At 41.5% G+C, this 12,915-nt stretch overlaps 1 protein-coding gene across 3 annotated transcripts; it reads left to right on the top strand.

The window, feature by feature from the left end:
- Nucleotides 1-190: 190 nt before the first annotated feature.
- On the top strand, nucleotides 191-11,279 carry kcna10a (potassium voltage-gated channel, shaker-related subfamily, member 10a). 3 transcript variants are annotated; one of them, XM_019890607.1, is made up of 3 exons: nucleotides 191-468; nucleotides 8,397-10,273; nucleotides 11,218-11,279. In XM_019890607.1, exon 2 carries the CDS (start codon nucleotides 8,531-8,533, stop codon nucleotides 10,241-10,243), a length of 1,713 nt encoding a protein of 570 aa, XP_019746166.1. In that variant the 5' UTR covers nucleotides 191-468; nucleotides 8,397-8,530; the 3' UTR covers nucleotides 10,244-10,273; nucleotides 11,218-11,279. The 3 variants fall into 3 exon arrangements, 2 of the variants coding, with proteins under 2 accessions (XP_019746166.1, XP_019746165.1); XR_002170663.1 differs by lacking the exons at nucleotides 8,397-10,273; nucleotides 11,218-11,279 and adding an exon at nucleotides 5,827-6,077; XM_019890606.1 differs by lacking the exon at nucleotides 11,218-11,279 and having other exon boundaries at nucleotides 8,397-11,202.
- Nucleotides 11,280-12,915: the final 1,636 nt, after the last annotated feature.

Raw genomic sequence — 12,915 nt, 5'->3', positions numbered from 1 at the left:
AACACAAATGATTTTTTTTATCTTAGTCAAAGATGAGATCAAGTGAGTCATTATGGTGGAGTGCAGCCAAGAGAGCATGAGGCAGCTTATGACAGATGTTAGGAAACAACCTTTTTTTTAATCTCCCTCGTGTCTCTCTCTCTCTCTCTCTCTCTCTCTCTCTCTCTCTCTCTCTCTCGACCTGCTGCACAGTTGTTGTTTTTTTATGAGGGCGAAGACACGCGGGGAATTGGCCAAATAAAAACGTCAGTATGTTATCGTTATATCACTATGACATCTGGCCCTGGTGTGACCTCCACCTGTCCGCGGGGGGTGCAGTTGTGCCGCTGGTGCAACAATGCAAGCTGTGGATGTGCGGGCTGGGTCCAGTGTGCACTCAACATACGTCCGGTTCGGCCCGGAGAGCCAGGAGAGCTGGACCAACGCTAGCAGGGTCGAGGAGTTGTAAAGGTCTCTGTGGAAATTGAGGTAAGGTACTTCTGTGACTTTCCCATTCTTACACACAATGTGTGGAACAACTGTTAACAAATTGTGTGTGACTGGGTGCCATGTGTAATAAATACTCTTAACAGCAACTGGGGGACGGTGGGGCGGAGGGCGGGGGGGGGGGGGCTGTGGGTGACTTCATAATTTTAGACAACCAATTAACTAACCACAAAATGATGCACAACCAAAATGTATTTTAATTGTCCTTGGGTGGCATGAAAGGCGCTTTTAAATATAATGCATTCTTATTATTATTATTAAAAAATAGCATCTGACTTTATTCTCATTTTTTGACACTTCATACGTCATTTATTAGCAAGTTTAAAATTAGAACTAACGAATAGTATTTTAATAATTATATAGTCATATGTACTATCACTAACATTGGACTGTTGTTATGATGTGTTTTTCCCATTATTATTTCCTCTGGGTTCAATTTGAACAGCAATTTAGCTGACCCGATATAGCTCCTTTTCCAGTGGCATAATGAACCTCAAACTGCTTTGCAGATTACGCTTGAAGTGTCACCGTCTAGGCCTTTACTCAGTTCTTTTTGTGTATTTTATGCAGTAATTCGCAAACCATTTATCATTGCACCTAGGGGGGGCCAATGGAATCTCACTGGATAATTACGTTTTGTCCTCTTGTACATCTTGGGAACATAAACTTATCTTTCCTGTCCCTGGAATAGGTACAAACAGTTACATTGGAGCCCAAAAATTGAGTCGATGTACAAAATAAAAATGTACAATAGTCTCGATCAGGGATGGGCAACTAAATGTATGACAATGATGTATGATGTAAGGGCTATGTTAAATATGGGCAAAATGTATACGTGTAAAATACATGCTCTGAATATATGCATCTCATTTTTGATAATACACTTTTCAATGCATGTATAGAAGATTCACTATCCTAACCCAACAATTAAATAAGCACATACAGTATTTTTTCCCAGTGCAAAGGGCTCCTTTGCATAAAAAATAAGTTGAACAAGAAACCAATTTTAAGGACTTGAACTCATTTTGTACAATTTTTTTTCACAAATATAAAGTCACTCAAAATGTACATTTTAGTACTACGCTTGCCTAACAAATCAATACAAAGCAGAAAAAAAAGATTAGCCCTGCTCACGTTGCAATATAGGGCAGTATACCACCCGCTGTAATTGCAATTCATGGATTTTTTTCAATATTTTTTCAGATTTTGTCCACACACACACACACACACACACACACACACACACACACACACACACACACACACACACAGTTTTATATATATATATATATATATATATATTTATTATACTTTTTGGGTGAAGGGTGAAATGCTAGTAATCAAGAGGCCTCTTAGAATATGGCCCCCATTTGCCCATCCCTAACTCTTACGATACTCCTATTTCTGTACTCTTACTTTTCCATAAGCTACAGTTTTTAGTAACATAAACACAGGACTAATCAAGGAAATCCAGTTTGACTGTTTGGATCTTTACCACCGCCAAAAGGATACGGATACAATTTCCAATTCAAAAAAACAAACAAAAATCTAGTATGAACAGAAAACAAAAAACAAATCTAACTTTTAAATTACCGGTCATGAGTTACTGCGCCCTTCAGGTTGATTGAATTTTCTTCTGAGAGTGTATCCCAATTGTACAAGTGAAAATGACAGCGTGACAAAAAACTAAGTAAAAGCCCGTTGTGTTGTAAGTACTGTTATACAACTTGATTTGTTGCACTAAAAGTTAGAAAGCAGTAGCTGAAAAAGCGCATGCATGAAGAGTAAAAGGATGTTGTATTCAGTTCTATGTTCACATCTTTGTGTGTACGTGCACGCGCGTGTGTGGGTGTTTGTGTATGGTTGGCTACTTTATATGATTGTGGGTCACCTGGGATTAGTGTAATAGTCAGTCCAGATGGCTATATTTTCCCTGTCTGGCATAAAAAGTGGACTTCTGCAAAATAATGTAACATTTCTGTAAATGAGACAGGCTTAATCTCCTTTGGAGGAGGTGGGGGTGGGGTAGTTTGCGGAAGTCGCTGTGTATTTTGTAGTTTTGTCCAGAATGACAAATTTCTCCTTTCGTCTTGTGAGCAAATGTTCTCTTTCTATGTCAGGACAAATGATCACAATTATCATCGGTTTGTGCTGTAAAATCTGTACAAAAAGCAAGTGATATAACAACAAAGGTCACGCCCTCGGGTTTACACTACATAGAATGACATCATGATACACTATTATTCTAATACCATCCGCTTGCTCCACTTACGAATGTAACGTAGTGTTTTATCCATCCATCCCTTTTCTATATTGCTTATTCTGTGCAGGGTTATCGGGAGCCTGGGCTTATTTTCAGTTGAATTCAGGCAAAAGGAAAACTACGCCGTCAATCATAGGGAACATATTGAGACAGGCAATCATTTACATTCATATTCACGTGGGGTAATGAAAACAATGCTGCCTGCACAGAAGCCGGGCCAGTTTGTCGTTACACCATCAGTGACCCCTTTATTTCAACTGTTATACAGAAATGATTGGCAAAGGAGTAATCAGAGGATGATCTTATCAAAAACAGTTGCTGTTTTTTCAAATGTTTTTACAGGAGGTTTTTCATTCATTAGGAAGGGATTTCATTTTGCTCAGACTGTTGTTTTGTGTGTGCGTGTGCGTGTGCGTGTGTGTGTGTGTGTGTGTGTGTGTGTGTGTGTGTGTGTGTGTGTGTGTGGGCGCGCATGTGTGAAAAGGCCAAAGACGGATTTTGGACCCAGCTGCTGTGCACAGGAACTTGGCCTGGAGCCTGCTGACACACCCCTGTCAGCTTGCATCTTATAAATGCCTAGTGGGGACAACACATGTGTTCCACTCATGTGCAGTGGGGAAAAACACAAAATTGCAGTGTTTAATCGGTGGCAGCCAGCAGATTTATTTCACAAATGTAAGTTATGGTTATATTCTCTTTTAATTGTGGATATGGCTGTAAATGTGAACGACCCTAGGTGTCAATTATGCCTTGGGAGTTCAATGTGGGCATGATGTTAGATGTAGAAAAAAAAAATCAAGATGTACTGACAAGGGGCTTCACTGTGTGCGCTGTCCTTTCTGAAATTTAAAAAGTAACTCCTTTTCATCTCTCCCTGACTTACTGTATACCGCAAAGGTTAAGGAAAGGTGCTATGAAGGTTAAGAGCTGCTTAGGAGATTCGACTTGCCGGAGATTCTTCTACATGTCATTGTCTCAAAAACAAAAGTGCTGATTGACCGAAGAAGCTATTCCTAACATACAGTACATGGATTAAAAACTGCCGCCTCTTTATTTTGGTGTCAGGACAACTCTAGTTTACCATGTTTGGGAATTTGGCAGAGTGTGTCGCACCTCGCTGGGCGTTCCAGCTGACCGAGGGTGATATATATATATGCATGTCTTCGATTCGATAATGGAGCACTCTAAATTGTCCCTAGGTGTGAGTGTGAGCGCAGAGGGTTGTTCGTCTATGTGTAACCTGCAATTGGCTGGCAATCATTTCAAGGTGTACCCTGCCGACTGCCCGAAGACGGCTGGGATAGGCTCCAGCACGCACCGCGACCTTTGTGGATTAGTGCACAGAAGGAGTATCACAATGTCCATTGCATAAAAGCAACATATGCAACATTTTTTTTAAATACGTGTTTTTATAAAGTACAATACAATGGTATTTTTCTTATTAAAACACAATTCGAAATGTTTTGTTCTTTTTTGAGGAGGCTTGAATCGATTGTCATTTCCGATCATTTCTATGAGGAAAGATGACTAGAGATACATTCCAGTCTTTGTAGATACAAACATTGTCATGGAATTAAATTCGTACCACAAGGCACCTCTGCATATGACTGCTTCCAATATGTATTGTTTGCTCAAAAGAACCACATTTAGACCAACCAACAAATGGCGCCTGTCCTGGTGAACCCACACTGTGAAAAACCTTTACACCTGTTTATTTTGCAAATACACTGCACATGCCTCAAAATATGAATCATGTTTTTAGCATGGGTGTGTGCCTGTTTTTGTGTATGTGTGTAGGGGGGCTACTTTTTGTATTTGTCTGCCTATCTATGATGGCTAGCTGGCATCTGGGTTGATCTGACACAAGTGATCCCTCGGCTTATGGCACTGTGCTGCCCAGCCTGCATTAATCCCAAAAATCTTGTCCAAAAATATCACCTCTACCAATGAATGCCCTCCCACAACCAAAGACACGCTGCCACCAAATCATAACAGAGTGGACAATGCACAAGGTCAAGCACACAACAGAGGTTCTTTTGACATTATTATTGATAATGTTACCTCATCATGCACTGAAGACAATGTACATGTGTTAAAGACCAATATTTACTATGTTCATATTCCTGTAAAATGCAACCACAAAATGAGCTTCTTGAGGAATTTATTTTTTACAATTAAATTAACGGGTAAAATCTCGACCAAGAGCATACATATTTGGCATATTGAGAAAATTTGTGTCAGGGTCTCCTTTGCGGGCCATCTGTTATTTGCTGTACCTACATTTGTTTATTCCTTTCCCTTATTCCACTCGACTAACTGTAAGAACTACAGCGATGGGTCACAAGTTGAAATATTTGTCCGTATTAACTGCGCTGCGATAGAAGAGTTGGTTTGACATTAAACTAGATCTGGCTGAACATCTGTTCATGTTTTACACACATCTGGTGAAGTCGCAGGGGTTAAAATGTGTTTCTCAGAGCAGCACGCCATACCATATTTTTGATGCTACACCCAGTGTTTCACTTTAGTTGCACTCCTCATTTTTTATGAACATTAGCGTCACATATGGCGCATGCTATTATCTTGTGGCTTTCTCCCTCAATGTTGTGTATTATTAGAATGGCAAGAATAGACAGAGCGCCAGGCGTTCACATGGGCCCCATGTGACACCTCTGCTTTAAGCAGTCCTGCCACAAGTTCAAGGTCATGCTGTTTCTTTGGAATGAAATTGGACTTCCAGCTTCAATGTACTATTGTTTGGTGAAAAATGTAACTATTATTTTGTCAATTGTGTCAGTGTTTTTAATTTTCCATTCTTGTGATTCACAAACCTTGGCAACCCATACATGAATTTTACGGAATTATCATTTGAGTCATTGATCAGTGACATTTTTTTTGTCCTGTAATGCAAATTACAAAAATAAATATCAAGCAGAAGAACGATTGGATCATGATGGTGGGAAACAGATAAATACTCAGTGATTAAACACTGTTGACAAGGAGCTTGCGGAGGTTGTTCAGGCATGCTCTTGTTACAAAGCACAGTCGCCTTGCTTACGTGCCAATGTGTTTTACAGCGTGTGGACAACGTGGTAGGCCACTGGGATTTGTGCATCCTGGAATCTGACATTTGATCATTCATAAGCTCTTCCGTTGCCAAGAAGAGCCCTGCTTTCTAATGATGGAAGACTGTTCGGACAGTACAGGACAGAGCGATGGAGAGTCAGCCTCATCTATCACAAGACTGCATAGATCTTGAAGTTGACTAAAATATAGGGATGTAATGAATGAATCATGAAAAAAGTTGAAAATAAAGGATGGAAGACACGGGGCGTGAGGATGTATAATTTCATCTCCCCTTGTCATGATCCATGTATTAATAGGTTCGGTGTTACTTTCTGAATTATGAATCATAAATCAAATTGGCAAAAAAAAATTGATCAGAATGTGAATACATTTTATGGTGGCTCTTAATTCCCATCACCTCGGCCTTGCTGGAAATTGAGCTGGTTTGCGCTAACAATTAGGGTGATTCCATGCACTATAATTCAGAGAGTGTTCACACGTTGCAGTTTGGCGTTTGTGCCATTGCCTTCTGCAAAAGGTCACTGTAGCCCCAAAGAACAGAAAGGTTTGAAAATGAATGGTTGCAGGACAGACCCGATTTCATAAGTGGTATGTTTGTGGGCAGATGCAAAATGTTGACGACTCACATCATTGAATTACTGAGTGCTCCAAAACAAACACGGTCTATATGGCATGTTGATGCAGGAGATCGGGTGAACATAAAATGCATAGAAACATTTAAAAGGTCTCCACTTGAGGATGATGAAAAGTTAGCCACTGTGAATTGATACCTGGAGACCGGCTTCCACCCCTTAGTGGGTGACCCCACTCCATCCATGATTGTGTGCCCTGGTCGAAGGTGCTATTAAAATATTTTAAGATGATACTGATACTCATTTGTTCAATTTGTTGACTTCTTCAATAATTCAGAGGTATTGTCCCACCCCTCCATCCATCCGTTATCCGAACTCCAGCACGCCTCACAAGGGTTGCGAAGCGTGCTGGAGCCCATCCCAGCTGTCTTCGGGCAATAGGCGGGGTACATCCTGAACTGATTGCCAGCCAATCGCAGGGCACACATAGACAAACAACCATTCGCGCTCACAATCACACCAAGGGACAATTTGGAGTGCCCAATCAACCTGCCATGCATGTTTTTGGAATGTGGGAGGAAACCAGAGTACCCAGAGAAAATCCACACAGGGAGGCCAGAGCTGGAATTGAACCCGGTACCTCTACACTGTGAGGTCGACGCGCTGACCACTGGACCACTGGACCACCGGGCCACTGTGGTCCCACACTGTTGTCATATTTCTTAATGAATACTATGACATTCACCACAAATTGTAGCGCTTAGAATCCGTCTGCCTGTACCTTGATCAAATCCACCAAATTCATGTTACACCACTGCGTGACAACTTAGACATGCTTTTGGATAGTCAAAAACCTTGTCTACTTTTGGTCACTAAGTTGCCGGGTGCACCCGGGTATACAATTAAAATACGCCAGAACGCCTATCGAGGTATAGCAAGGTCTACCAAAATCATACGCACGCTAAACTAGACTTGTGACGAGACGAAAATGAAGATGCACCCATTTTTACAACGAGCGCTACTTTGTGTCACCAAATTGTCAGGGGCACTGGTGGTGCACCAGATCCATCCGCCGGAACACCCAGCAAGGCGCAAGGCGGTCTGCCAAATTCCCAAATATGATAAACTCGACTTGCCCCTGGCATGAAAATGAAGATGCACCCGTTCATGGAGGCCTCACTATGAAAATAGGGCACTGTGGTATGTGTATGGGCCTATATGTTTGTTTATTTATTTTTTTGATTTGATGACAATCAATCTGTCAATCAAAGCTACAAAACCATACACACACACACTGTCACAGCACCACTTTTATACTCCTAAAATGTATGGATTTAGGGGTCATGATGCAGTTTGAATGATTCTCCTGTTGTAAGAAGGAAGCATGACCCTTACCATAAAGCGTTAATATATGCACAGATTCATTTGACAATCTGGCTAAGATACGTCGGTTGCCTCTTGACTATTTCCTCCTGATGCTCCATTTCTCCAATAATTTAAAAGACTTCATTTTAGCTCAACAAAAGACAAAGATCTGAGTGCATGATGTTTGTTCACTGTTAAAATGACTCATCACAGTTCCGCCTCAAAAACAGCATGAATAAAGAAAATTGAAGTCTTGTGTTTTTTCCTCCTCTCTTTGCATGTGTATCTTTTGTCTCCAACATATTTTGCCTCCTTGAGGGTTTCAAATTGTAGGAGACTGTTTCCGGTATTCACTTGATTTTCTGTTTGTTGCATTATTTCTGCTTTTCTGAGTGTCTTTGAAGTAATCGTTAATTTACGTTTTTTCTGAGGCGGTTGAGAAGCCGCGTAGTCCAACATCAACGTGTCTGTATTCGCTTCAGTGTGAAACGAATTAAGAAAGTGCATATTCTAAAAACCAACACGACAGCTCTGTTTGCTTCGGAGCTGCAACAAAATACTTATGTTACCATTTCTATGTCAAACTGACGATTTTTTTTTTTTTTGTCTCTCACATTCCGCAGGTGTGGAAGAGAAAAAAAGATGACTTGTCTGACTGCCTATCAGTTGCTATCTACTGACTGAGCCACTCATTTAGCTGTGTAGGGTTATTTTAACCTGGGTCCTCTTGGTCTGTTTTGGCTGAACTGGAGCCACCATGGACATGGCCCTGGTAGACTTTGGGAGCTCAGATGAGCTTGACGTGGGCCTCAAGGATGAGGACGCTTATGCGGATGAGACCACAGCTCTTACTGTGGACATACCCGACATGCCAGGTGGCAACTACCGACTACGAGCCCCACAGTTTGCCACCTGCACACCATGCCGCACCAGTCCCGTTCCCTCGTGCACGTGGGAATCCTCATCTTCAATACCGATTCCATTTATACACACGGTGGAAGTACCTCACACCCCAATGCTAACTCCAAGTATGGAGGGCCGAAGTAGTCGTTCCAGTATGACCTCAAACTGGAAGGTGCTTCTAAGCAGCGAAGGCATGAAGGAAAGTGAAGCAATCTTTAGCCAACTTGCTCAGGAGTGTTGCGAGGACCTTTTTGTCGATAAAAGAGGGCTGGACGATGGAGACCAAAAAGTCATTCTTAACATCGCCGGGCTTCACTTCGAGACTCAGCTCAAAACATTAGACCAGTTCCCAGATACACTGCTAGGAGACCCTCAGAAGAGGATGGGCTACTTTGATCCAATGAGGAACGAATACTTCTTTGATCGTAACCGGCCCAGCTTTGACGGGATTTTGTATTACTACCAGTCTGGGGGCAAGGTCAGACGTCCAGCAAACGTTCCTCTGGATGTGTTTGCTGATGAAATAATCTTTTACGGGCTTGGAAATGAAGCCATGGAGCAGTTTCGAGATGAAGAAGGATTCCTTCGGGATGTTGAGATACCGCTGCCTAATAATGATGTCTCCAGACAATTCTGGCTGCTGCTGGAGTACCCAGAGAGCTCCAATGCGGCTCGATGTGTTGCACTCGTGTCCGTGCTTGTTATTGTCATTTCCATCATTATTTTCTGCATGGAAACGCTGCCGGAATTCAGAGATGAGACTGACATTGTTGCGCCCACGGCCACGAAGCCTGTCAACCTCTCTGGAGTTTATAGCACTGTGGCTCCGCCTGGTGTAATGCCCACAGTTTTCTCTGATCCCTTCTTCATGATTGAAACCGCCTGCATTGCCTGGTTCTTCTTTGAGCTTTGTATCAGATTTTTGGTCTGCCCGAGCAAAAGAGAATTTTTCCACAATCTTATGAACATCATCGACATTATATCCATCATCCCCTATTTTGTCACTGTGGTGACCGAACTGGTCACAAAGCCTGAAGAGAGCTCCGGGCAGAATATGTCTTTGGCCATCCTTCGCATTATACGTCTGGTCAGGGTGTTTCGTATATTTAAACTGTCACGTCACTCCAAGGGGCTGCAAATCCTGGGACAGACCCTCAAGGCCAGTATGCGAGAACTGGGCCTACTCATCTTCTTCCTGTTTATTGGAGTTATCCTTTTCTCCAGCGCGATCTACTTTGCTGAGGTCGATGAGCCGAACACACAGTTTGTCAGCATACCGGATGGCTTCTGGTGGGCGGTGGTGACCATGACTACTGTAGGCTACGGGGACATGTGTCCCATCACCCTCGGGGGCAAAATGGTCGGGACCTTGTGCGCCATTGCAGGTGTACTGACCATTGCGCTACCTGTTCCTGTCATTGTTTCCAATTTCAACTACTTCTATCACAGAGAAAATGAAGCAGAGGACAAGCTGTCCTTGACAGATGCTGTTGAGCAAGCGATAATGGCGGACATGGGGGTGAAACAAAGGAGCAGCGAGTCGCTAAATAAGGCCAATGGCATCTGACAGAGGGACATCACTAAGAATTTGCATTTGGTTAGAAATACCTGAAATTTGTCAACATATTTTCACATGAAAAGTGTATAAAAAGTCATGAAAAATAGAAATGAAATAATGACTGGACTAAAGGCCTTGCAAGTAGCCCACGTTTCAGAATGAACTGAAGTCTCTTGCTTATTCTTTCTGGTAGATTATTTAGCAAGTTACGTTACGTATACATTGGAGTTTTCCCATAGCGAACCGAGTTTGTAGAGCTAGCTTTCTTGAGTCCTCATGTTTGGAAACCATCTTTGTTTTACTTTATTTAGTTCTGATATTTTATTGTCTACCTTCACTAGGGCAAGCCTTGTACTGAACTACTAATGGTGTTTCTATGCGACTATATTGTCTTCGTAGGTGTTACAAACATGTGCCATGGGGGCCTAATGTCTGTAAAGATTGGCCAAAAAAGATACATCACACTTTCAGATTGAATCTGGAACCCATGTTCATGCCAGAATCTCCCTTGTCCCAAAATAACTACAACGTAGCATTTTTCCTCGCACTATTGCGCAACAACAATATTTCTTGCAAAGCAATGCAGTGATTTTCATCGTTTTTTTAAAAACAGTTTTGTAAATGAAATCTTTTTCACATTTATGATAATGTTATATTGAGTGTGAAATGTTGTTTAATTGTACTTGTTGATAAAGGCATACATTTCTAGCAATTGAAATTACGATAAATACAGACTACCGGTAGGTTCAATACGATGTACACAAGTAATAATTTTAAAAAACAATAAACTGGGTACTGTATAATCATTTATAGTTGAAGCATTGCTTTAGTTTCTGCATTGAATAAATTGGTCTTACCTTCAGCATTATTACCGTGTATACATTTGCAATTTCCATGATACTAATCTGTTTCTGTGGTAGATGGAACCTCATTCATCCATTCATCCATCCATCCACCCATTTTCTTTCTTGTATCATTTTCAGGGTCAATGGTGGGCTGGAGCCTCGAAGTGACATGTCAAGGTGTGGATGCCTGTTGATCAACTTCTTTGGTGCCATCTGTTAGCAATCTGGTGCCAAGCGACTATATTGAACTGAGATAAGGAATTTTGGATTTAAGGCCATAGCCTTTTCGCGGAGGGGGGAAAATAATTTGCGACCATTTTGAGACCAATATGGTAAGCCTGAATAGTAATTTCGCATTCAAGCTAGGTAAGACCTATTCATTTTCTTGTTCGGGGTCACCATTGCTGGGGCCTTTCCCAGCTGTCTTTGGTGTAAAACAAGAAAACACCCTGGGCTGGTCGTCAGTCAATGACGGAGCACATATACACGAAGACAAATTCACACTTGTATTCACACCGGCAAATGGTAACTGAAACCACGCTGCCTGCACTTACGTGTAAGTCAGGCAACCACACACCATCAGTGACATGACCTTTTATTCATCTTGGTTTTGAAAATAACCTTTCACAACTTGCAAATGAAAAAGAAAGTAAAAGCTGGATGTTTTACTCATCTTCAACGGGGCATGCAGTCTATCAATTTGAGTAGATTTTGAGTGCTCTCAGGTGAATTTTGGGAGGCGCCGGGGATGGTTCTACGAGGTTAAGATGGTATATGTTCAAGCTGTAATTGAAAAATACATCCGCTGCAGACGTTTGGGACAAATGGGACAAGGTGATGTCGCGATAACCTACAGATTGTAACAAAGGTTTCTGTAACCTAAAAACAGGAACGATATTAATTCCCGAGAAACACAGGTCAGTACTGAAAGCTGCTCCAAGCCGCAGTGAAAATACCATTAAAATGATATCAAGGATATGTTCCATATTTTAAAAAAAGGCATTTTCTCTGAAGAAAAATTTAATTTTATGTTTGTGCAAGGGCAGTAAAAAATAAATCTGATTACAAAACATAATTCCCCTCTTTCACCACCACTCCAGAACCAGCTAAGGGCATCAAATCAGTCGGAGGTGACACTGAGTTTAAATCAGTTTATCTGTATCTCCAGGATTTCAGAATATTGGTTAATTTTCGAGGAAGTGAAGACAGCATTACTAAATATGTTTGGTCAATAAAAAAAAAAAATGAACAGTAACAGGAAGACAACAGAAGTGTGCATTGTGACTTGAAGAAAAAAATCACACAGCAGTAGGAGTTCCACTGGCTCCTTGTGAGACATATTCATAACAAAACGGCATGGAGCCAGGGAAGGTAAGATGGATAGCAAAAAGGCTGACTATCAAAGTACTGGGTGACAGTTCCGTTTTTCTATTTTCCATATTTAATGTGCGTAAATCATGGTCTATTTCAGAAACCCAGCGTTGAAATTGTCATCTTAAAATGTTGGCTGGGCTTGATGCCCACGACCGGCCCAGAAATACACTAGCCATTGAGGAAAATTTTCCCGAAATCCCCGATGGCCACTCCGCCCCTGTACTGGACACACTTCAATGTACCGCTTTGAATGCAAAGACACACACTCCAGTGTGTACTTTTTGTGGCGTTAATTCACCTCACTGAAATGAGACTAGTGTATTTGCGTGACTGTTGAGTCAGGCTGGTTTTGAAATGGATGACCTGCATCGTGAAAGCAATGACACGCTTCTGTGAATTTAAAACAAAAAACAAAAACAAAAAAAAGACAGTTCTCATATGATGAGTAGAAGTGCCAGGCTG

This window comes from Hippocampus comes, unplaced genomic scaffold (assembly GCF_001891065.2).
Source record: "Hippocampus comes isolate QL1 unplaced genomic scaffold, H_comes_QL1_v1.1 scaffold174, whole genome shotgun sequence".
Lineage (NCBI taxonomy): Eukaryota > Metazoa > Chordata > Actinopteri > Syngnathiformes > Syngnathidae > Hippocampus > Hippocampus comes.
The sequence above is the reverse complement of the archived record's forward strand: the minus strand, read 5'-3'. Positions and strand labels throughout refer to the sequence as shown.

Excerpts from the sequence above, each read along its gene's own strand:
- kcna10a (XM_019890607.1), top strand. The coding sequence starts at position 8,531 with ATGGACATGGCCCTGGTAGACTTTGGGAGCTCAGATGAGCTTGACGTG.